This window comes from Melanerpes formicivorus, unplaced genomic scaffold (genome assembly GCF_026170545.1).
Source record: "Melanerpes formicivorus ecotype bairdi unplaced genomic scaffold, bMelFor1.0.p_v2 SCAF_135, whole genome shotgun sequence".
Classification (NCBI taxonomy): Eukaryota; Metazoa; Chordata; class Aves; order Piciformes; family Picidae; genus Melanerpes; species Melanerpes formicivorus.
The window spans coordinates 762,497-786,209 of NW_027142487.1; the positions used below are offsets into that span (position 1 = coordinate 762,497).

General features: G+C 65.5%; 1 protein-coding gene across 2 annotated transcripts; it reads left to right on the forward strand.

Annotated features, from left to right (window-relative positions):
* On the forward strand, positions 1 to 23,634 carry LOC137456701 (mesothelin-like). Of its 2 annotated transcripts, none has more exons than XM_068168279.1 (28): positions 1 to 111; positions 2,138 to 2,178; positions 3,092 to 3,113; positions 3,224 to 3,251; positions 4,631 to 4,715; positions 5,406 to 5,567; positions 5,985 to 6,187; positions 7,089 to 7,180; positions 8,443 to 8,573; positions 9,040 to 9,161; positions 9,820 to 9,991; positions 12,078 to 12,293; positions 12,397 to 12,567; positions 14,401 to 14,547; positions 14,804 to 14,853; positions 15,487 to 15,607; positions 15,919 to 16,004; positions 16,744 to 16,873; positions 17,128 to 17,318; positions 17,949 to 18,039; positions 19,083 to 19,194; positions 19,399 to 19,586; positions 19,796 to 19,942; positions 20,158 to 20,291; positions 20,681 to 20,805; positions 21,694 to 21,788; positions 22,381 to 22,570; positions 23,076 to 23,634. In XM_068168279.1, the coding sequence occupies exons 1-28, from the start codon at positions 69 to 71 to the stop codon at positions 23,168 to 23,170; spliced, it is 3,390 nt and encodes a 1,129-aa protein (XP_068024380.1). In that variant the 5' UTR covers positions 1 to 68; the 3' UTR covers positions 23,171 to 23,634. The 2 variants fall into 2 exon arrangements, with proteins under 2 accessions (XP_068024380.1, XP_068024381.1); XM_068168280.1 differs by having other exon boundaries at positions 19,402 to 19,586.
* Positions 23,635 to 23,713: the final 79 nt, after the last annotated feature.

Sequence of the window (23,713 nt, forward strand, 5' to 3'; positions counted from 1 at the left end):
TGTTTGCTTCTTCCTGGCTGCACTGAGCTGACTCCTTGCACCTGGGGGCACTGAAGACCTCTGCAGCAATGGCAGCCCTGGTCCCAGCACTGAGCTTCCTCCTGCTGCTGGGTGAGTGCTGCTGGGGGGGTGATGGCCCTGTGGGGGGTGATGGCTCTGCTGGGGGGGGGATGGCTCTGCTGGGGGGTGATGGCTCTGCTGGGGGGTGATGGCTCTGCTGGGGGGGTGATGGCTCTGCTGGGGGGGGATGGCTCTGCTGGGGGGGTGATGGCTCTGCTATGGGGGTGATGGCTCTGCTGGGGGGTGATGGCTCTGCTGGGGGGTGATGGCTCTGCTGGGGGGGGATGGCTCTGCTGGGGGGGTGATGGCTCTGCTATGGGGGTGATGGCTCTGCTGGGGGGTGATGGCTCTGCTGGGGGGTGATGGCTCTGTTGGGGGTGATGGCTCTCCTGGGTGAGTACTGCTGGGGGGGTGATGGCTCTCCTAGGGGGGTGATGGTTCTGCTGGGGGGGGTGATGGCTCTGCTGGGGGGTGATGGCTCTGTTGGGGGTGATGGCTCTGTTGGGGGTGATGGCTCTCCTGGGTGAGTACTGCTGGGGGGTGATGGCTCTCCTAGGGGGGTGATGGTTCTGCTGGGGGGGGTGATGACTCTGCTATGGGGGTGATGGCTCTGCTGGGAGGCCTTCCCTTGCCATCTCTCTGTCCAGCACAGGGACACAGCTTGCCTGGGAGAGGGAAGGGCTCTTCATGCAGTTGCTTTCCAGCCATGGTTTTGGTGCTGTCCTTTGGCCCCTGGCTCAGCATGCAGCCATGGGAGGTTATGGGAGAGAGTGGCCAGCAGGCCAAGGGAGGCTCTGCTCTCCCTCTGCTCTGCCCTGGTGAGGCCACAGCTGCAGCCCTGGGTCCAGCCCTGGGCTCCCCAGTTCAAGAGCCAGGGAAGTGCTGCAGAGAGCCCAGGGGAGGCTGCAGAGCTGCTGAGGGGCCTGGAGCAGCTCTGGGAGCAGCAGAGGCTGAGAGCCCTGGGGCTGAGAGCCTGCAGCAGAGCAGCCCCAGAGGGGAGCCCTTGGGAGCTAAAGGCTGGGGGGCAGGAGGCTGGGGCCAGGCTCTGCTCTCTCCAAGCAGGCTCCCTCAGCTGAGGTGAAAGCTGCTAATGCCAGGCAGACTTTGTCTGCCCCTGCTGCTCTCCCAGGCCTGCACTTTGCCTCCTTTCCAGCTGTGTGCTATTGGCAGGGGAGCTGCCAGCTGCCAGCAGCAGCCCTGGCAGAGCTGGGAGCCAGGGGGCAGGTGGAGGGCTTGTGCAGACCTGCCAAGAGCCAGCAGGGACAGGTTGGCTTCCCCCAGCTCTTGGGCAGGACTGGCATGAGGACTGCCACCCTCTGTGACCTGTGTGCTCTGCAGGGCTGAGGTGGATCCCACCCAGCTGAGGGCTTGGCAGGGAAAATGTGAGTGCAGCACAGGCCTGGCTGCCGTGGAGGTACAATCACAGCACTCTTTGGGCTGGAAAAGCTCTCTGAGAGCACCCAGTCCAACCCCCAGCCCAGCCCCCCCGTGGCCACCAAACCCTGCTCCCAGCTGCCATGGGCACAGGGTTCCTGAACACCCCCAGGGCTGGGGACTCCACCACCCCCCAGGGCAGCCTCTGCCAGTGGGGACTGTCTGGAAGAGAAGCTTCAAGGCTGAAAGCAGGATGGGAGCAGGAGCTTGGTGAGCCTGGGCCCCCCCAGCCTGCTCATGGTGCACAGGGGGTGCTGGGGAGGGAAGCCCTGGGGGGGGACTGGCCCTGGAGGGTCGTCTGCCCCTTGCCTTGCCTTGCCTTGCCTTGCCTTGCCTTGCCTTGCCTTGCCTTGCCTTTTCCTCTCTGGAGGCAGGGGTGCAGCAGTCCCTCGTGCCAGCTGTGGCACCCTCATGCCAGCTGTGGCAGCCTGTGCCTGCTCTGCCAGGCTGACCTGGGGTGGGCAGAGCAGTGCCTCTGCTGCCTCAGAGCCAGGGAGGGAGCAGGGAGGTCTGGCAGGGAGGACTCAGTGCAGTCCTGTGCCCAGGAGGAGGCACAGGAGTGTGTGCAGGGTGTGCCGAGGCAGGCAGGGCGCTGGGGCTCTGCCTGGGGCTGCTGCTGCACTCTTGGCTCCTTGCCTTGCAGGGTGGCAGGAGCCTGCTGCAGCCTCTGCTGGGACTCACCTGGTAAGGGCAGCTGCTGGGGGGGGAGGCAGGTGGGGTGGGGGTGGGGTGGGAATGGGGCAGGGGTGGGGCAGGGGTGGGGCAGGGGTGGGGTGGGGCAGGGGTGGGGCAGGGGTGGGGTGGGGCAGGGGCGGGGCAGGGGTGGGGTGGGGCGGGGCAGGGGTGGGGCAGGGGCGGGGCTGGCTTCTCCAGGGCTGTGCAGGGCTTCGGTGCCAGCTCAGCTGCAGGCAGGTCGGGGGGGGGGGGGGGGCACTGCCCCTCGCATCCCCAGGAGCAGAGGCCCTGAGCCCAGGCCTGGGGCTGGGATCCTGCTGGGGCTCTGGGGCACAGAGCTGGCGCTGGGAGGGACTTGGCCAGTGGCAGCTGCCTGGCAGGGCGAGGTTGGGAGCTCTGGGCATGGGCCCCAGGCCAGCTCCAGGCACAGCTGGGGGCAGGGGGCCGGGCTGGGGGCAGGGGGCAGGGGGCAGGGGGCTGGGAGCTGGGGGCCGGGCTGGGGTCAGGGGGCTGGGGTCAGGGGGCAGGGGGCTGGGGGCCGGGCTGGGGGCAGGGGGCAGGGAGCTGGGGGCCGGGCTGGGGGCAGGGGGCTGGGGGCAGGGGGCAGGGGGCAGGGGGCTGGGGGCCGGGCTGGGGGCAGGGGGCAGGGAGCTGGGGGCCGGGCTGGGGGCAGGGGGCTGGGGGCAGGGGGCAGGGGGCCGGGCTGGGGTCAGGGGACAGGGGGCAGGGGGCTGGGCAGGGGGCAGGGGGCAGGGGGCAGGGGGCAGGGGGCTGGGCTGGGGGCAGGGGGCAGGGAGCTGGGGGCAGGGGGCAGGGGGCTGGGGGCAGGGGGCCGGGCTGGGGGCAGGGGGCTGGGGGCTGGGGGCAGTGCTCCTCTCCGGGCTGCATGCTGAGGTCTTTCCCTCTCCCTCCCCCGGCGCAGTGCCCCAGCCCTGCCGGCAGCGGTGAGTCCCTCCCCGGGCAGTCCCCACCAGGCACCTCCAGAGCTGGCTCTGGGTGCTCAGGCCTGGCACAGCTCCCTGACCTCTCTCTCTCTCTCTCTTTTGGGAAGCAGAATCTGCCCTGTGTGCCTCGGTGAGGAGGTATGGGAGCCACCAGCCAAGGAGCCTGGCAGTGCCCTCCCTGCAGTGCCCTCCCCGGCAGTGCCCTCCCTGCAGTGCCCTCCCCTGCAGTGCCCTCCCTGCAGTGCCCTCCCCGGCAGTGCCCTCCCTGCAGTGCCCTCCCCTGCAGTGCCCTCCCTGCAGTGCCCTCCCTGCAGTGCCCTCCCCTGCAGTGCCCTCCCTGCAGTGCCCTTCCCCGGCAGTGCCCTCCCCGGCAGTGCCCTCCCCCGGCAGTGCCCTCCCTGCAGTGCCCTCCCCGGCAGTGCCCTCCCCCGGCAGTGCCCTCCCCCGGCAGTGCCCTCCCGGCAGTGCCCTCCCTGGCAGTGCCCTTCCCTGGCAGTGCCCTTCCCTGGCAGTGCCCTCCCCCGGCAGTGCCCTCCCGGCAGTGCCCTCCCTGGCAGTGCCCTTCCCTGGCAGTGCCCTCCCCTGCAGTGCCCTCCCCTGCAGTGCCCTCCCTGCAGTGCCCTCCCCGGCAGTGCCCTCCCGGCAGTGCCCTCCCTGGCAGTGCCCTTCCCTGGCAGTGCCCTCCCCTGCAGTGCCCTCCCCTGCAGTGCCCTCCCTGCAGTGCCCTCCTGGCAGTGCCCTCCCGGCAGTGCCCTCCCTGCAGTGCCCTCCTGGCAGTGCCAGTGGTTTGCAGATGTCACTGGGGGGCAGGAGGCCTCTGAAGCCAGGAGCAGAGAGGCACAGAGCAGAGTGATCCCAAAGGCCTTTTCCAGCCCAGGCTTCCACTCCAGGCCGGGAAAGGCTTCTGAGGTCAGGGCAGCACCACCACAGCACTGAGCCGTGCCCCCAGCGCCATGGCAGTGCCCTGTGAGCTGCCTCCCTGCCAGGGCCCAGGGCTGCCTGTGGGCAGGGAGGGCTCCGGTTGCACTCACTGAGAGGGGGGAGGGCAAGCTCCCTCCTGGGGCATTGTCTGTGCAGGACAAAGGAAGGCAGGGCAGGCCCCTGCGGTGCCAGCAGCCTTGGCACTGCTGCTGAGCTGAGCCTGGCAAGCAGTGGGGCGAGGAGCAGCTCCTCTTCAGCCCTGCACCGGACTTGGTTTGTGCCCAAGGGTCCTCAGTTTCCACCTGCCCTCTCCCCGGGCTGCCAGCAGGCTGCTGCCACCTGCAGTGTGTTCTGCTTGCCCTGTGGGCTGTGCCTGCCTGGCACCACTCCTGCTCCTCACTGGCTGTGCTGGACCCCCACCAAGGCCGTGGCCAGGGGGCCCAGGCAGCCTTCCCTGCCTGCTGGGGCTGGGGGCTGGGGCAGCTGTGCCCCCTGCCTCTGCCTGTCCTGCAGAGGTGTTGGCAGGGTGCTCGCTGCCAGCACCTCTGCCCCCAGCTGCTCCAGGGCTGGAGGTGATGTCTTTGCTTTGCCCCCAGTGCCAGCCCAGAGATGCTTCATGAGGTAGCTCATGGCCAAGCCCCCCCCTGCAGCCTCACCTTTGGGCAGCTTGCCTGTGCTCAGGTAATGGCAGGCTCTGCTTCAGGGCACAGGCTGCCCTGGGGGGAAGGGACCTTGGGGCTCCCCCAGTGCAGCCCCCAGCAGGGCCAGCCCCAGCCCCAGCCCCAGCAGGCTGCTCACAGCCCCACACAGCCTGGCCTGGGCTGGTGCCAGGCGTGGGGCAGCTCTCTGGGCAGCCTGGGCTGGTGCCAGGCGTGGGGCAGCTCTCTGGGCAGCCTGGGGCAGCTCTCTGGGCAGCCTGCGCTGGTGCCAGGCGTGGGGCAGCTCTCTGGGCAGCCTGGGCTGGTGCCAGGCGTGGGGCAGCTCTCTGGGCAGCCCGGGGCAGCTCTCTGGGCAGCCCGGGGCAGCTCTCTGGGCAGCCTGGGCTGGTGCCAGGCGTGGGGCAGCTCTCTGGGCAGCCTGGGGCAGCTCTCTGGGCAGCCTGGGCCAGGCTCTCAGCACCACCAGGGGCAGAAGTTGCTTCCTTCTCTCCAGTCTGGATCTCCCTCTGTCGGTCCCAGCCCTCCCCCCTTGCTCTGTCACCTCAGGCCCTGCTCAGAAGTCTGTCCCCAGCTTTCTGCTCAGCCCCTTTGGTACTGCAGGGCCAGCAGAAGGTCTCCAGGGGAGGAAGCAGCCCTGGGGGAGCTGAAGTGCTGCAGCACCCCCACTGTTGCACAGCTTCCCTCATCTCTGGGTCTCCCTCCTCTGTTCCAGAGAGCTTGGCTCCAGGACCTGCAGGATGACTTCCTCCCGTCCTTGTACTCCTGCCTCTCCCCCAGGCCCCCCAGTGCCCTGGACCCACAGTTCTCCATTCTCTTCTTCTCCAAGTACGACTCCCAGAAGCTGGCAGCTGCCCTGGCCAGGTTCAGCCAGAGGGTAGGTGACCACAGCCAGCTGCTTGCTCCCCTCACAGCGCCCCGCGGCGGTCCGGGTGGGCAGGCAGCGCTCCCCCAGCCGCCAGCAGGCTGCCTGCAGCTCGGCAGGGCTCAGCCCAGCCTGCCCTGCAGGGCTGCCCCCGAGGGGCCAGCCCAAGGCACCCTCCCAGAGCACAGAGCCCCAGCAGCACCAGCCCAGGCCCTCGGCTGCTGCAGCCTTTGCTGCCTGCAGGGCCAGCACGGCTCTGGGCTTCCAGAGCGAGCCACAGGCTGCCTGGGCTGGAGCTGCTGCAGGGGTGGAAGGCTCAGCAGCCAGGGGGGCTGGGGCTGGGGCTGTTCCTGCTCCCCAGGTTCCTGGGGGGCTGTGGAAGGCCACAGTCACTTCACTTCTCTGCTTCTCCTCATCTCTTGCCTGCAGTTTTCTCATGTGCCTCTCCCCCTGGAGTGGAGCCTGATCTTCTTCAACGGGCTGTGGGAGAGGCTGCTGCAGGTGCCAGGCATTGGCAGCCCAGCTCTCCTGTCCCAGTGGCTCCATGGTGGGCTCCAGCCCTTCCTGGCCAAGCCCCAGCTTGCTGCTTGTCTCCATGCCAAAAACATCCAGTGTGAGACCTTCCAGGGGATGTAAGTGCTGGCCACAGACAGCTCAGCAGGGAGGGAGCCCTTGCTCAGCCCCCCGAGGCGAGGGGAGGAAGCCTCAGAGGGCTGTGCACCCCTGGGGGCCCAGCCAAGGCTTCTGAAGAGCCTCCTCCAAGGCTCTGCAGCACAGCTGTGGCTGCCCCCCAGGGTCAGTGGCTGCCCCCCAGTGTCAGCCACTGCCCCCCAGTGTCAGCCACTGCCCCCCAGCATCAGCCACTGCCCCCCAGCAGGCATGGGGGGCTGCTGGGGAGGGAAGTCACAGCAGTAGCTTTGCAGAGGGACCTGGCTGACCACATCAGTCTGCAAGGGAGAATCCAGCCCTGGCTTCATCTTCACTGCCAGGAGACACAGAGTCCTAGAATGGGTTGGGTTGGAAGGGACAAACCCCCTGCCAGGGGCAGGGACCCCTCCCACCAGCCCAGGCTGCTCAGGGCCTCATCCAGCCTGGCCCTGAGCACCTCCAGGCAGGGGACAGCCCCAGCCTCCCCGGGCAGCCTGTGCCAGGCTCTCCCCATCTCCTCTCCAGACTCAATCTGCCCTCTCCCAGCTCAGAGCCATCCCCTCTCCTCCTGGCACTCCCAGCCCTTCTCACAAGTCCCTCCCCAGCTCTCCTGGAGCCCTTCAGGTACTGGGAGGCTGCTCTGAGGTCCCCTGGAGCCTTCTCCTCTCCAGGCAGAGCAACCCCAGCTCCCTCAGCCTGTCCCCAGAGGGGAGGCTCTCCAGCCCTCTGCTCCCCTTCATGGCCTGCTCTGGACCCACTCCAGCAGCTCAATGTCCTCCTTGTGCTGGGGGCCCCAGGCCTGGATGCAGGACTGGGGGTGGGGGGTCCCAGAAGGGCAGAGGGGGATCTGTGCTTGAGAAGTCTTCCCTTCTGCTTCACCTCCAGAGTGGCTTCCCTCAGTGGCATCTACCCTGAGCTGCCAGTGGAGGAGCAGAGGAACCTTTATGCTGCCATCAAGCACTACCTCCTCCAGGCTGGTAAATGGTTGGGGTCTCCTTCAGGAGCAGCAGGAAGCTCTCAGCCCCTGCTGCAGGGTCAGCTGTGATCTGTGCCAGGGCTGTCACTCCTGCTGCCTCCCCAGGGGAGACAAGCTGGGACTGGGGCTGTGCCAGGGCTGGGGGCTGGCAGGGGTCATTTGCTTGCCTGATTAGCAGCCAGCCAGCCCTCTGCTGGCTTCCAAGGCAGGGACTGCTGCTGGGGAGGTATGCTGCAGGGGAGGCATGCTGCAGGGGAAGCATGCTGCTGGGGAGGCATGCTGCTGGGGAGGCATGCTGCTGGGGAGGCATGCTGCTGGGGAGGCATGCTGCAGGGGAGGCATGCTGCTGGGGAAGCATGCTGCAGGGGAGGCATGCTGCTGGGGAGGCATGCTGCAGGGGAAGCATGCTGCAGGGGAGGCATGCTGCTGGGGAGGCATGCTGCTGGGGAGGCATGCTGCTGGGGAGGCATGCTGCAGGGGAAGCATGCTGCAGGGGAGGCATGCTGCTGGGGAAGCATGCTGCTGGGGAAGCATGCTGCTGGGGAGGCATGCTGCTGGGGAAGCATGCTGCTGGGGAAGCATGCTGCTGGGGAAGCATGCTGCTGGGGAAGCATGCTGCTGGGGAGGCATGCTGCAGGGGAGGCATGCTGCTGGGGAGGCATGCTGCAGGGGAAGCATGCTGCTGGGGAGGCATGCTGCAGGGGAGGCATGCTGCAGGGGAGGCATGCTGCTGGGGAGGCATGCTGCTGGGGAGGCATGCTGCAGGGGAGGCATGCTGCTGGGGAAGCATGCTGCTGGGGAAGCATGCTGCTGGGGAAGCATGCTGCTGGGGAAGCATGCTGCTGGGGAGGCATGCTGCTGGGGAAGCATGCTGCTGGGGAAGCATGCTGCTGGGGAAGCATGCTGCAGGCTTTGCTTCTGAGAGACCTCAGTTCAGGCAGGAGACCCAGCTGGGGCCCAGCCCTGTCCCCAGGCAGCAGCTGGCATGCAGGAAGTGTCCTGTCCTGTGCAAGGCTTCTGGCAGGTTTGGCATGCAGGAAGAGAGGGACTGGGGAGGAGATGCTGGGAGGGCTGTGGCAGGATGAGGCCTCTGGCCTGTGCCATGTGCCTCTGGAATCCAGCAGGCTCTTGGCTCTCAGCCTGATGGGTGGCCAGAGGCACTGAGGGAGCTCTCAGCTGGCTGAGGTCTGTGGTAGGCAGAAGTCTGCTTGTGAAGGCCTCCAGGCCCCACTGCTTCCCTCAGGTCACTGCTCTGTTTTGCAGGAGCTCAGCAGAAATGCTTCAGTGCAGCCCTCCCAGGCCTGAATTCCACTGCTTGGTTTAGAAGCTACCTTGGGCCCTTCCTGGAGCATGCTACTGCTGCAGAGCTGCAGCTCCTGGGGGATGAGCCAACAGTAAGTGCAGCCAAACCCAGAGCACTCTGCCTGCAGAGGTCATCCCTGCCCTGCCCAGGAGCCATGGGGGAGCTGATAGCTTCTCTCTGCAGCTCCTGTCCTCAGCACAGCCAGAGGCAGAGCAGCCCAGAGGCTGCTTTCATGCTGGAGCTGTGCAGGAAGCAAGCTGGGGGCAGCAAGGGGGTGGGGGAGCAGCCCCAAGCTTCATCTCAAGCCTGGGGCCTGGCTTAGTGAGCTGCCTGCAGGGCTGAGCAGGGCTGCAGGGGCAGGACCAAGTCCTGTAGCAGCTCTCCTGCCTGGCTGCCTCACACAGTTCAGTGCCCTCAGAGCACCAGGGTGAGCAGGGCCTCAGGATGTGACCCACAGACAGCACATCAACCCAGATGCTGGGCTGAGGCTTGCCCAGGCCTGCCTTAAGGCAGCTAAACCTGGCTTGTGTGTTTGTTTTCCCCTCTCAACCCTTCAGCTTCAAACCTTTGCCAGGGACCCTCTGAGCCTACAGATGGTCAGCAACCTCAGCCTGCCCTGGCAGACAGCTGTGTTCTACACCTCACTGCTGACCTCTGCACCTGACTTCCCCCTGGCCAGGTATGAGACCTGCCCCAGACTCCTGCCTGCATCACAGAGACACAGAACCAGGCTGGAGAGGGCCTCTGGGATCAGCCAGACCAACCAGCAGCCCCACACCCCCAGGGCCCCACACCCCCAGGGCCCCCTCACCCTGTCCCCAGCAGCCATGGCCACAGCTTGCTGAGCACCCCCAGGGATGGGGATCCACCACCCCCTGGGCAGCCTGTGCCAGGCCCTGGCCACTCTGGCAGGGAACATGCAGCTCCTGATCTCCAACCTGTCCCTCCCTGGCACAGTTTCAGGCTGCCTCCTCTTGTTCTGTCACCTGAGTCTGGGGGGAAGAGACCAACTCCCACCTGGCTCCAACCTCCTTTCAGGACAGTGAGCTCTCCATTGGTCTGGAGAAGAGCTTTAGTCTCTCCTCCAGGCTGCACACCCCCAGCTCCCTCAGCTGCTGCTCCCCTGCTCTCCAGACCCTTCCCCAGCTTGGTTGCTGTTGGAGTGAGGGGCCCAGAGCTGAAGCCAGGACTGGAGGTGGTCTCTGGAGGCAGGGTGTCAGCAGCACCAGAGCTCAAATCAGTCAGGGCAAACATGGCCTGGAAAGGGCATCCTCAGGAGAAGAGGAAGGATCTGCCACAGTCCCTGACAACCTCTCCTCCTTGTCTCCCACCTGCAGCCTTCCAGACAGATTTGTTTGCTGCCTGAGCCCCTCAGCAGTGAGCAACCTGAGCAGGGATGAGGCTTTGAGCTTGGCCCAGAGGATCACTGAGAACTGCCCTTGGAACCTGACAGAGAGAGGAATGAGCAGAGAGGGAGCTCCCTCCTCCCTGAGCAGAGAGGAGCTGCAGGTGAGCACAGAGTGACAGAGTCCTTGTGGTTGGAAGAGCCCTCTGAGGTCATGGAGTCCAAGCCTGACCCCAGCACTGCCAGCTCAGCACCAACCCTCAGCACCACAGCTCCAGGGCTCTGGAACCCCTCCAGGCATGGGCTCTGCACCCCTGCCCTGAGCTCTGCACCACTGCCCTGGGCTCTGCACCCCTGCCCTGGGCTCTGCACCCCTGCCCTGAGCTCTGCACCCCTGCCCTGGGCTCTGCACCCCTGCCCTGGGCTCTGCACCCCTGCCCTGAGCTCTGCACCCCTGCCCTGAGCTCTGCACCCCTGCCCTGGGCTCTGCACCCCTGCCCTGAGCTCTGCACCCCTGCCCTGAGCTCTGCACCCCTGCCCTGGGCTCTGCACCACTGCCCTGGGCTCTGCACCACTGCCCTGAGCTCTGCACCCCTGCCCTGGGCTCTGCACCCCTGCCCTGGGCTCTGCACCCCTGCCCTGAGCTCTGCACCCCTGCCCTGAGCTCTGCACCCCTGCCCTGAGCTCTTTACCCCTGCCCTGGGCTCTGCACCCCTGCCCTGAGCTCTGCACCCCTGCCCTGGGCTCTGCACCCCTGCCCTGGGCTCTGCACCCCTGCCCTGAGCTCTGCACCACTGCCCTGGGCTCTGCACCCCTGCCCTGGGCTCTGCACCCCTGCCCTGAGCTCTGCACCCCTGCCCTGAGCTCTGCACCCCTGCCCTGGGCTCTGCACCACTGCCCTGGGCTCTGCACCACTGCCCTGAGCTCTGCACCCCTGCCCTGGGCTCTGCACCCCTGCCCTGGGCTCTGCACCCCTGCCCTGAGCTCTGCACCCCTGCCCTGGGCTCTGCACCCCTGCCCTGAGCTCTGCACCCCTGCCCTGAGCTCTGCACCCCTGCCCTGGGCTCTGCACCACTGCCCTGGGCTCTGCACCACTGCCCTGAGCTCTGCACCCCTGCCCTGGGCTCTGCACCCCTGCCCTGGGCTCTGCACCCCTGCCCTGAGCTCTGCACCCCTGCCCTGAGCTCTGCACCCCTGCCCTGAGCTCTTTACCCCTGCCCTGGGCTCTGCACCCCTGCCCTGGGCTCTGCACCCCTGCCCTGAGCTCTGCACCCCTGCCCTGGGCTCTGCACCCCTGCCCTGGGCTCTGCACCCCTGCCCTGAGCTCTGCACCACTGCCCTGGGCTCTGCACCCCTGCCCTGGGCTCTGCACCACTGCCCTGGGCACTGCACCCCTGCCCTGGGCTCTGCACCCCTGCCCTGGGCTCTGCACCCCTGCCCTGAGCTCTGCACCCCTGCCCTGGGCTCTGCACCCCTGCCCTGAGCTCTGCACCCCTGCCCTGGGCTCTGCACCCCTGCCCTGGGCTCTGCACCCCTGCCCTGAGCTCTGCACCCCTGCCCTGGGCTCTGCACCCCTGCCCTGGGCTCTGCACCCCTGCCCTGAGCTCTGCACCACTGCCCTGGGCACTGCACCACTGCCCTGAGCTCTGCACCACTGCCCTGGGCACTGCACCCCTGCCCTGGGCACTGCACCCCTGCCCTGGGCTCTGCACCCCTGCCCTGGGCTCTGCACCCCTGCCCTGAGCTCTGCACCCCTGCCCTGGGCACTGCACCCCTGCCCTGGGCACTGCACCCCTGCCCTGGGCTCTGCACCCCTGCCCTGGGCTCTGCACCCCTGCCCTGAGCTCTGCACCCCTGCCCTGGGCACTGCACCCCTGCCCTGGGCACTGCACCACTGCCCTGGGCTCTGCACCACTGCCCTGAGCTCTGCACCACTGCCCTGGGCTCTGCACCACTGCCCTGGGCTCTGCACCACTGCCCTGAGCTCTGCACCACTGCCCTGGGCACTGCACCACTGCCCTGAGCTCTGCACCCCTGCCCTGGGCTCTGCACCCCTGCCCTGGGCTCTGCACCCCTGCCCTGGGCAGCCTGGGCCAGGGCAAGACAACTCTTTAGGGGAAGAAGTTGTTCCTCATGTCCAGCCTAAGCCTCCCCAGGGGGACCTTGAGGCTGCTCCACACACCCAAAGGCTGCAGGGAACTGCTCAGCTCCCTGCTGCTGAGCTGCTGCCCTGCCTGGGGCCTCCTGCAGGTTGCATCCTCTCTGGTGAGGAAGTTTGAGCACTTCCCCCCCGCGGTGCTGCGTGCCCTGGGCCAGGCTGCAGTTGGCCTCTCCATCTCTGACCTGGAGAGCAGGATCAGTGCTCAGGACCTGGCAGCAGCTCTCCCTGCCCTGGCTGCCGTTCGTGGCTGGAGTGCTGAGCAGGCCAGCACCATCGCCCGCAAGCTGCTGAGCTCCGGCTACCAGGTACGGCTGAGGCCCCCAGGGGCGCCCCACGCCTGCTGGGCTCGCTGCACACAGGCTGCTCCCGGCCCTGGGGGTGCTGAGGGCTGCCTTTGGTGCCCTGCAGGTGTCAGATGGGCAGAGCCTGGCAGGGCTGGGCAGCTTGGTGCCCGGGCTGGGCAGCGCCGCGCTCCGCAGGCTGCCTCCGGAAGCCGTCTTGGAAGCCGTGCGGCTGCCCAGCTTCGCGCAGCACCTGGGGGCTCTGCCCCCTGCTCTGAAGAGGATGCTTGTGGAGAAGGTGAGGCCTTTCCCTGCAGGCTTCACAGCCCAGCAAAGCTCCCTTGAGCCAGAGCCGAGGGCTGGCTACCTGGGGCCAGGCATTGGCAGCCCCTGGCCCCTGGGCTGTGTGGCCTTGCCAGAGCGTGCGGCAGGACCAACGTCTCAAGCCCCTCTCCCTCTGGGTGTCCCTGGCCAGTGTGTCCTGACAGCCTCCTGGGGGCAAGGGCAGAGGCAGCAGAGGCTTGACAGGGTGGTCCTGGCTGGTCCTGCCCAGTGACTTGACAAGGGGCTCCAGGAGAGAGGCCACTGCCATGGCTCGGTGTAAGAGCACAGGAGAGGGGCAGGAGGCTTGGGGAGTCCCTCGTGGGGCAGCTGACCCTTCAGGGCCATGTGAGGAGAGAAGGTGCCTCAGGGAGTCCCTTGTGGGGCAGCTGGTCCTCAGCAGCCTCATTTCATCCCCCATGCAGCTGTCTAGGATCTGGGCAGCCCTTTGCCTCTCCTCTCACGTTGCCTGGGTAGCTCTCAAGCCCTGGCACTCAGCTTCCCTCTGGTAGGAGGCTCTGAGCTGCCTTGGGCACCAGAGGTCCCTCCTGCAGCATGTCCCTGTGTGAGGGAGCAGGGCAATGCCACCTGATGAGAGGGCTGCTCTGCAGTGTGCCCTTGGCAAGCTGAGCCATGGTTGGAGTTGCCAGGGAGGAAGGACATGTCCCTCCTTAGCTGGTTACACATTCTGAGGGCACAGAGCCAGGAGCTGAGGAGGGAGAGGATTGTTCCTGCTCACCAGGACCCCAGGCAGTGGCTCCCAGGAGCTCTCTCCATCCCATGGCTGCCAAACAGGAAATGTTTGGTGGTGTGAATCCTCCCAGGGCTGGCTCCTGGCCCCCAGGGGCATTGCCTGGCCCCTGGCCCCCAGGGGCATTGCCTGGCTCCTGTCCCTCAGGGGCATTGCCTGGCTCCTGTCCCCCAGGGGCATTGCCTGGCCCCTGTCCCTCAGGGGCATTGCCTGGCTCCTGTCCCTCAGAGGCATTGCCTGGCCCCTGGCCCCCAGGGGCACTGCCTGGCCCCTGTCCCCCAGGGGCATTGCCTGGCCCCTGTCCCTCAGAGGCATTGCCTGGCTCCTGTCCCTCAGGGGCATTGCCTGGCTCCTGTCCCTCAGGGGCATTGCCTGGCTCCTGTCCCTCAGGGGCATTGCCTGGCCCCTGTCCCCCAGGGGCATTGCCTGGCTCCTGTCCCTCAGGGGCATTGCCTGGCTCCTGTCCCCCAGGGGCATTGCCTGGCCCCTGTCCCCCAGGGGCATTGCCTGGCTCCTGTCCCTCAGGGGCATTGCCTGGCCCCTGTCCCCCAGGGGCATTGCCTGGCTCCTGTCCCTCAGGGGCATTGCCTGGCTCCTGTCCCTCAGAGGCATTGCCTGGCTCCTGTCCCCCAGGGGCATTGCCTGGCCCCTGTCCCCCAGGGGCATTGCCTGGCCCCTGTCCCCCAGGGGCATTGCCTGGCCCCTGGCCCCCAGGGGCATTGCCTGGCCCCTGTCCCCCAGGGGCATTGCCTGGCCCCTGTCCCTCAGGGGCATTGCCTGGCTCCTGGCCCCCAGGGGCATTGCCTGGCCCCTGTCCCTCAGGGGCATTGCCTGGCTCCTGTCCCCCAGGGGCCTTGCCTGGCTCCTGTCCCCCAGGGGCATTGCCTGGCTCCTGTCCCCCAGGGGCATTGCCTGGCTCCTGGCCCCCAGGGGCCTTGCCTGGCTCCTGGCCCCCAGGGGCATTGCCTGGCTCCTGGCCCCCAGGGGCACTGCCTGGCTGTTTGCTTTAGCCTCTCTGTTTGACTAACAGCTGGGGTGGGATTTTCTTGTTTGCTGAAGATCTCCTCCCGTGTCAGCCACCCTGCTGAGCTGGTTCCCTGTGTCCCTGGTGCTCTGGCCAGGTACATTCCTAAGTCCTTGCTTGTCTTTGGGGAAGAGGAGCCCAACATCCAGGACCTCAACAGCAAGCCCTGGACCCCAGGCCAGGTAATGTGCTGATGCTTGCTGCCAGCCCTGGGCTGTGCAGAGCTAGGAGGCTGCTCTGCAAGCCTGCCTGAATCCCCTCAGTGCCAGTGCTGGGGGGCTGGGGGGCACCCCTGGAGATCATCTCACCCAGCCCCTGTGCTGGAGCAGGGCACCCAGAGCAGGGCACCCAGGGTGGCAGTGCCCAGGTGGGGTGGGAAGGGCTCTGGAGGAGGAGGTGCAGCTGATGAAGCACTGCTGCTCTGCCTTTGCTCCCCAGGCTGCCATGTTCTTCAGTGATGTGATGAAGGCAGAGCCTGACTTCAGCAGGTAGCATTTCTCTGCCTTCTGCCCTCGTCCCTGGTCTGTGTTGGCTTTGGTTGGGATCTCTGCTTCTCCCTTGGAGCCAACATCAGCCTCCTGACCTCACATCAGAGGCTTTTCCATGGAGCTCTGTTTCCAGTGGAAGGACTTCTCCCTGGGCTCCCCAGGCTGTGCAGGATGTTCAGGGGGGCAGGAGGCTGGGGCCAGCTGGGGCTTGGTCTCTTCTCCCCAGGAGCAAGTGATAGGATGGGAGGAAGTTGCCCCAGGGAGTGTTCAGATCGAACATTCCTCCCTGCAAGGGTTCTCAAAGCCTGGCCCAGGCTGCCCAGGGGGTGGCTGGATCCCCATCCCTGCAGAGATGTGGTGCTGAGGGACATGGCTCAGCACCAGCCTCGGCAGAGGGAGGTGATGGCTGCACTGGACCCTCAAGGTCTCTGCCAGCTGCAGCCATCCTGGGATGCTTCTCTTCCCCAGCACAGGGCAAGGGTAGCAGGTCTGCAGGGCTGGAGCCTGGGGAGCATTCAGCCCTGGCCCTGGGGCAGGCTCCTGCTGGCTGTGCTGGTCACTGACCCCTGGGAGAGCAGGGCTGAACCTGCTCCTGACCTCTTTGCCCTTCTCTTCCCCCCTGGGAACGTTCAGGCTTTCCCAGTCAGTCCTCCAGGGCTTCACCTGTGCAGCTGCCCAGGAGACAGCAGCAGCAAGGTTCCAGGAGCTGGCCAGAGTGATGAAGGAGAAGGAGGTCAGGCTAGGAGAGGAGCAGGTCAGTGCCCACGCTCTGGCTCTGCTGTGTGTGAGGTTGCCATGCAGCTGGCAGTGAGGGCAGGTCAGCAAGGACAAGCCCACGGCCAGCTGAGGGCACTGGGGCCAGGGGGGCTGCCCTTGGCTCTGCTTCCCCAGGCTGCATTGCCTCGGAGCCAGGGGAAGCCAAGCCCCAGCTGGCAGGTTTCTCTGGAGCCAAGCCCTCTGCTCTCTGGCTTTGCTGCTGGGGCTTCCCTTTCCCTCACCCTGGGGCAGAGCAAGAGCTCTTTGTGTCGTTTCTCCATGCTGCTTCCTTCCTTTGGTGCCTCTCAGCTGAGCTGCTTGGTGAAGCTGGTGACCCTGCAGGGGATTCCCAAGGACCTGGACAGCTACCCCAAGGAGCTGCTGCTGTTCTTAAGGTAAGCAGCTACCACCTGCAGTGGGGGCAGGAGGAGGTGTTAGCTGCTCAGGGCTGGCTCCAGAGCTGCTCAGGGCTGATCCAGGCCTCCTGCCAGGGGACAAAAGCTCTGACATCCCAGAAGGCTTCCAACAAGCTTGAGGGGCTTTGGTTTTTCAGAGCCAACCACCACCAGGCTGAGCTCAGCACTCCCAGGCTGCAGTTCAGTCTGGCTTTTAGGGGCTGGAACCAGTGTGTGGGCTTAGTGCTCCCTGGCCTCTGTGGTTGTGCTTTGCTCTTACAGACTCACAGAAGGGGTTGGGTTGGAAGGGACCTTGGAGCTCCTCCAGCCCCAACCCCCTGCCAGGGGCAGGGACCCCTCCCCCCAGCCCAGGCTGCTCAGGCTGCATCCAGCCTGGCCCTGAGCACCTCCAGGGAGAGGACAGCCACAGCCTCCCTGGGCAGCCTGTGCCAGGCTCTCCCCAGCCTCACTGGGGAGAGTTTCTTCCTGATCTCCAGTCTCAATCTGCCCTCTGCCAGCTCAGAGCCATTGTCCCTGGGCTTACCCCTGCCAGGCCCTGCCCAGCTTCCCTGCAGGCAGCAGAGTGGATTTCCTTGTTCCAGGAGCTCCCCTCTGTGTGCTGTAGCCAAGGCTTGACCCACGTGGAGCTGAGTTGCCCAATGCAGTGCACAGCAAAGAGCCTCAGCCCTGAGCAGCTGCTGGCTGCCATTCAGCAGGGCTCAGCTCTTTGTCTTTCCAGCCCTTCAGACTATGCAGCCACAGGAAGCTGTGTGCAGTTCTTTGCTAACGTTGGGGAAGCCAACCTGGATGTTCTGCCAAGAGAATCACCCCAGAGGAAGGAGCTGCTCCTGGAGGCTTTGGCATGCCTGGTGGGTGGTGGGGAGGGAGCTCTGCACAAGGCTGGGGAGGACTTGGGGCTCAAGAGTCACAGACTGGCTTGGGTTGGAAGGGACCTTGAGGATCATCCAGCTCCAACCCCCTGCCCTGGGCCCCTGCCAGAGCAGGCTGCTCAGGGCCACAGCCAAAGTGGCTTTGAACCCCTCCCAGAGTGGAGCCTCCCCAGCTTCTCTTCCTCTGCAGTGCATCCAGCTCTGCTCAGCACCTCTCTCCTGTGGCCCTGCAGGGAGTCCCTGGCCCCCAGGTGGATGAGGAGAGTGCAGAGCTCCTGGGCCATCTGCTCTGTGAGCTGGGGGGGCAGCACATCAGGAGTTCTGGGGGGCACCTGCTGAAGCACCTCAGCCGCTGTGGCTCCTTCCTGCCTGAGCAAGAGGAGGCCATTAGGAGTGTCCTCAGCAGTGGCAACACCTCCTTTGGGTATGGATATTCCTCCTGGGCACCAGCAGAGCAGTTCCCTTGACCAAAGCCTTGGCCAGCCCCACACTCAGTCCATTGCCTCTGGGTTCCCCTCTGGGCTTCCTCACTCTCTTTGAATGCTTCCAGCTGGAAGCTTTGGCTGGGTCCCACCCACAGTGTCCCTTCTGGCTCTCACCTGCTCCACTGACAGAATCCTTCCCTTTGGGCTGCCCCCAGCCCCCAGCCTTGCCAGGCACTGTGCTGGGGAGCATGGCTGGCCTTGGGCTGCTGGTTGTTGGCTGCCAGGAAACATTCTCCTCCTAGCTGACCCTGCTTGGTGGAGCCCTGGCTGGACCTCACAGAGCTGCTGCCCAGGGAGGCAAAAGCTTTCCTTACTCTGAGCTGGGTGGTAGTAAGCAGCAGCACCTCCTGGGGCTTCATGAAAGGCATGGCTCTGTTAGATGCCCTTTCCTCCTCTGGCTGCCCCTGCCCCTGCCCCTGCTCTGGGGGAATGAGGCTCTGTGTGACAGGAGGCAGCTGAGGAGGGCTGGGATTTCAATCCAGATGGGAGAAGGGACATATCCTGGCAGCTCCTGAGGTGGGTTTTGTCCATCCCTGGCAGCTGGTCCCTGCTCCTCTGTTTCTGTGCAGGCCCCCTGCAGAGTGGTCAGCTCTCACCTTGAAGGAGCTCAGTGGCTTGATCTCTGTCTTGGATCACAGCATCTTGCAGCAGGTCCCCAGGGTGAGTTGTTCACAGAGCTGGGAGGCACTGCTGGGGGCTGCTCAGCCAGTGCCAGGGGGGATGGTCTGTGAGGAGGGAGGCTTCAGCAGGCTGCCAGCCTGCAGCTGCAGACCCAGGTCACTGCCATCCTCCCCTGCCTGCTGGCAGAGCACCAGAGGTGGGAGGGGGCAGGAGCTGTACAGAAGCACTAAGGTTGGAGCAGACCTCTAAGATCCTCCAGTCCAGCCAGCAGCCAACCACCCCCAGGGCCCCCAGTGCCATGGCCACAGCTCCCTGAGCACCTCCAGCCGTGGGGACTCCACCACCTCCCCGGGCAGCCTCTGCCAGCCCCTGACCCCTCCTGCAGCAAAGACATTTCCCCCATACCCTGCCCCTCCCCTGCTGCAGCCTGGGGCCATTTGCTCTGCTGTCACTGGGTGCTAGGGAGCAGAGCCCAACCCCCACCTCACCCCAGCCTGCCTTCAGGGGGTCAGAGAGCAATCAGGTCTCCCCCCAGGCTTCTCTTCTCCAGGCTGAACCCCCCAGATCCCTCAGCTGCTCCTCCCCAGCCCTGTGCTGCAGCTTTCTCCTCTCTGGACAGGCTCCAGCCCCTCAGTGTCCTTCTTGGAGTGAGCAGCCCCACACTGGGCTCAGTATTGGAGGTGTGGCCTCACCAGTGCTGGGTACAAGGGGCAAACACCTCCCCTGGCCCTGCTGCTGGCCTCATCTTGCCTCTGCTGCTGCTCACCCCCAGGTCGTGTTCCGCTGGGCAGTGTCAGCCCTGCCGGCCCAGCCTGCAGCATCTCTGCACTGCTGTGCCAGTGCCTCGGGGGCAGGGGGCAGCATGGATGGGGCAGGGGGCAGCATGGATGGGGCAGGGGGCAGGACAGGACTGAAGCATTCAGAGCTTTGCCTTTGGGTCCCCAGGGAAAGGTCCAGGGGCTGCTACAGCAGCAGCCTGCTGCCCGTGGGGCTGTGGCAGAGCAGCTGGGTTGGAGCTTGTGGTGCTGCTGGTAGGGGCCCCGGGGCCGCGGTGCCCTCCCGATGAACCATTTCCCTTGCAGGATGCTTTAACCCTCTGGCTGAAAAGCGCCGCCCGGGATTCCCCTCTCTCACGGGAGGAGCTGGCCAGCATCGCCGCGGAGCTGCTGCCCAGCAGGCAGAAGCGAGCCGACGGTGAGGGAGCCTGCCCCGGCCCGGGCGGGCAGCCTGCCCGCTGGCATCGGCTGACCCTGGTCCCTCAGGGTCTCCTGGAGCGGAGCTGGGAGACACTGGGGGCTGGGGCAGCCAGCAGGAGGAGGAGGGTGGAACTGTCGCTGCCCATGCCCAGCGGGGCAGCACCCAGAGCTTGGCACTGCCCAGGTCTGATAACTGCTTCAGCAGGTTGCCCCCCCGGGAAGGAGATAACTGAGGAGGTGCTCGCGGATGACACCATGAACATCTACTACAGCCCAGCAGAGCTGCGTGCCTGCCTGAGGAACGTCTCTCTGGAGAGCTACCTCAGCCAGATCCTGGTCTACCCCTTCAGTGACCCCCAGCTGGCTGCCCTGAAGCAGCACCTGGACGAGGTAGCACCAGCCTGGCTGCTGAGCTGTGCCCCGGGGCTGAGGCCCCAGCACCTCTCTGGGCTTCTCTTCCAGTGTTTGGCCACATCCTGTGCAGTCCTGCATGCCCTGACAGCCAGTGGCAGCCCTGGCTGCTGGGGCTCCCCCAGGCTGGCTGTGCACAGAGCAGGAGAGCCCCAGCCCGGGGAGGGTGACCTGAGCTCTTTCCACAGACATACCCTGAGGGCTACCCTGCAAGCCTGCTCCCCAAGCTGGGCCTGCTCCTCTCTTTTGTCACTCCTGAGGAGGTCTCCAGGTGGAACATCACTTCAGCTGATGCCCTGGCTGGCATCCTCAGGAGCCAGCCCCCTCAGCAGCAGGTAGGGCCTGGGGGTGGCTTCCCTGCCCTCCCTTGCTCCCTGCTGGGGCAGCTGCTGCTTTCAAACCAGTCTAATGGCTTCAGAGCTGGCTGAGCCGTCCCTGAGGGCCAGGCAGAGCCCTGGGAAACGATTCCACTGCATGTGGCTGCCCTTGGCTGGTGGGAGGAGGAGCTCTGGGCCGGGTTAACCTTTGGCAACCTTCCTGCCCTGCCCAGGCCTCCGCAGCCATCCGACGCTACCTGGCCCTGGGCAACCCCCTGGATGCCACCGCCCTGGAGGCCATTGGCAGCACCTACCTCTGCCTGCTGGATGGGGCTGAGCTCAGCATGATAGAGCCCAGCAGCCTGAAGTGAGTCAGCTGCTGGGGTGCTCCTGCAGGAGCCCTGAGGGGGAAGCAGCTCAGCTCCTGCTCTGGTGCCCTGTTTGAAAGCTGGCTCTGTCCTGCCAGGAGGGGCTTGGGCTCTTCCCTCTGCTACCAGGGGACAGGATGAGCAGAAATGGCCTCAGCTTGCACCAGGGGGGGCTGAGGTTGGAGGGAGGACAGGAACAGTCTCTTTCCTGCCATGGTGGTCAGGGACTGGCAGAGGCTGCCCAGGGAGGTGGTGGAGTCCCCAGCCCTGGGGGTGCTCAAGAAACCTGGGGCCATGGTTTAGTGGCCATGGTGGTGCTGGGCTGCTGGGTGGGCTGGGTGGTCCTGGGGGGCTTTTCCAACTGGTCTCCATCCTTTTTCCCCTGCAGAGTGGCATCTCTGGACCCTGCAGCCTGCTCTGAGACTACAAAGGACATCTTATATGCTAAAGCCAAAAGGGCTTTCTCTGGGCAGCCTTTCCCTGCTTACTATGAGCTCATTGAGCCCTACCTTGGTATGCAAAGAACCTTTATGGTGTGGGGAAGGAGAGGCCTTAGAGCCAGAGCCTGGATGGGTATCAAACACCAGCCCAGACTTGGGCATTGTCAAAGCCAGCTTGGTTCATCTTTCCCAACTGGTAGCAGAAGGAGAGGCTCCGGGGGGGGGGGGGGGAACCTCCTGCTGGGCTTCCAGAGGCTGAGCAGAGAGCTGGGGACAGAATCTTGGGCAGGGCCTGTGGTGGCAGGACAGGGGGGGTGGCTTGAACTGAAAGAGGAAGATTCAGGCTGGAGAGAAAGAGGAAACTTCTGAGCCTGGTGGTGGTGAGAGCCTGGCCCAGGCTGCCCAGAGAGCTGCCCCATGCCTGGCACCAGCCCAGGCTGCCCAGAGAGCTGCCCCATGCCTGGCACCAGCCCAGGCTGCCCAGAGAGCTGCCCCATGCCTGGCACCAGCCCAGGCTGCCCAGAGAGCTGCCCCATGCCTGGCACCAGCCCAGGCTGCCCAGAGAGCTGCCCCATGCCTGGCACCAGCCCAGGCTGCCCAGAGAGCTGCCCCATGCCTGGCACCAGCCCAGGCCAGGCTGTGTGGGGCTGTGAGCAGCCTGCTGGGGCTGGGGCTGGCCCTGCAGGGGGCTGCACTGGGTGGGCTTTAAAGATCCCTTCCTACCCCCAGCAGCCTGGGAGGCTCTGTGCCTGGCTGGCAGAGGGAAAGGCAAACTGCTGCCTCAGGGGAAGCTCAGCTGGTGTGAGCTGCAGGCCCTGGAGCAGGCTGTTCCCCTGGCCCCCTGGCCAGTGTGCTCCTGGGCAAGCTGCTGTGGGTGCTCTGCTTCAGCAGGGGTTGGAGTGGGTGGTCCCCAGGGGTCCCTTCCACCCCCCCCTGCAGGGCTCTCTGTGCTTGATCCCAGGGGGGGCTCCTGCAGCGGATCTGCGAGCCCTGAGCAGGAGGAACCTGAACATGGGCATCAGCACTCTGGTGAACCTCAGAAGAGACTCCCTGATGGTGAGCTGGAGCCTGTGGCTCTTCACATTCATGCTGAGCAGCTGGCTCAGGTCACCCTTGGCACCAAGCTCAGGTCAGTGCTAGGCCAGCACCAAGGGGAGGCCCAGCCTGGAAAGTCTGTAAGTGAGATTTGGAGCCAGGGCAGCCCGGGGGGGACCTCCCCAGAGCAGGCTCCCACAGCAGCTGTGGCAGGAGCAGGGGACAGGCAATCAGCAGAGTCCAGCCCACAGCTCCTGCAGCTCTCACTGGCTGCTGGCAGTGGCATCATCACCTCGGGAGAGAGCTCAGTGCAGAGAGCAGGGAGCAGGACCCCCCCTGGGCACAGGAGAGCTCAGCAGAGGACTCTGAGGAGCCACTGCCTTCATTCCCCTGACCTGCAGGAAGCTTCAGGGAGGTGTCCCTGCCTACTGCAGGGGCTGGGCTGGGTGAGCTCAGGCAGTCCCTTCCCACCTGATCCCCTTCAGGATTCCCCAAGGCTCAGCCTCAGCCCCCCAGACGTTTGTCTTCCTCACTCCTGCTCCTGCTAAGAGAAACCTCCACGGCTCAGAGGTGTTATCTCCATCCTTAATGCCTCCTTTTTGATGTGTCCCAGAGCCTGACACCTTCTGAGGTCCAGGGCTTGCTGGGGATTAACCTTCCTGACCTGAAGAAGTGGCAGCACAGAGCTCCCATCTGGCAGTGGATCCAGAGGCAGAGGCAGGCAGAGCTGGAGAAGCTGCAGCTTGGCCTCACTGGGGGCACACAGAAAGGTTACATCAACCTTGCCCTCCCCAGAGCTCAGGGTATGTGTCCTGGTGGCTCTCTGGCTGCCCTGCTCGAAGCACTCCCCTGGGGGCTACAGCCAGGGGGGCAAAAGCCACCCCATGGAAGCAGAGAGCTTCCAGAGAGAGGCAGAGGTGGCCTTGGGCAGTGCTGCCAAGCAGCTCTGCTCCTGCTCCCTGCACAGCTTGGGCATCCCCCGGCCACCAAAGCACACTGGGCAGTGCCCACCTCCTCCCTTCACCTCCTGGTGCTGAGGGGCAGCAAGCTCCCCTCTGCTGGGGAGCCTGGAGCCTTGGCTCCAGTGCCAGAGGCAATCTTGTGAGGGCTCAGAGCATCAGCACTGGCTGAGCCTCTGCTCCCTTGCTGCTCTGCCATGTGTTGCATTTGGGCCAGGGCCTGGTGCTGCTGTCAGGGCTGGCTGCTTGCCAGTCAGAAGGCAAGGATGGCACAAGGAGAAGCTCTGCCCCGTGGGGAGCAGCTCAGTCACTGCTTTCCTGGCACTCCTCTCCCCTCTTGCTCCTCCAGTTCGATCCTCAGCCTCCCTGGGTGCCGTGGCCGCCACACTCCGCCTGCTGCCTGCTCTGCTGACCAGCTGCCTGCTGCTGTCCATCCTGGCATGAAGGGAGCCAGCTGGAAGGGAGCAGCCTGTGACCTGCAGGAGGCCCTGGGGACAGTCACCCCTTGAGGGGGAGGGGTTGGGTGCTCAGTGCCCCCAGGTCCCTACTGCACAGCCCAGGCTTCACTTTTAGGTAGCTTTGTCCTTCAGATCACTCCCCCCCCGCCCCCCACCCCCAGTGTTCTGTCTGCAAGGAGAGCCTGAGGCTGCTGGGGGCAGGACCTTTGCCTCTTGCACAGACCAGGCCCAGGTGGGGCCCAGGCACACCAGCAACTGCTGGCAATCCTTTGCTTCACAGCCTGGTGGGTTTCAGGGTGAGCAGGTTGGCTCTCCTGGATCCTAACAGCTGCAGCTCCCCAGGAGCCAGCATCACAGCATCACTAACTCCCTCCTGCCACTGCCAGCACCTCTGGGGCAGTGAGGTGTTCCCCTGGGTGTGAAGAACAATGGAACCAAGTGAGAAGTGCCAGAGGCAAACTGCTGAGCTGCTGTTGTCTTCTTCTTGTCCAGGCTGCCTCATGCCTGCAGGCAGCAGTCCAGAGGAGAT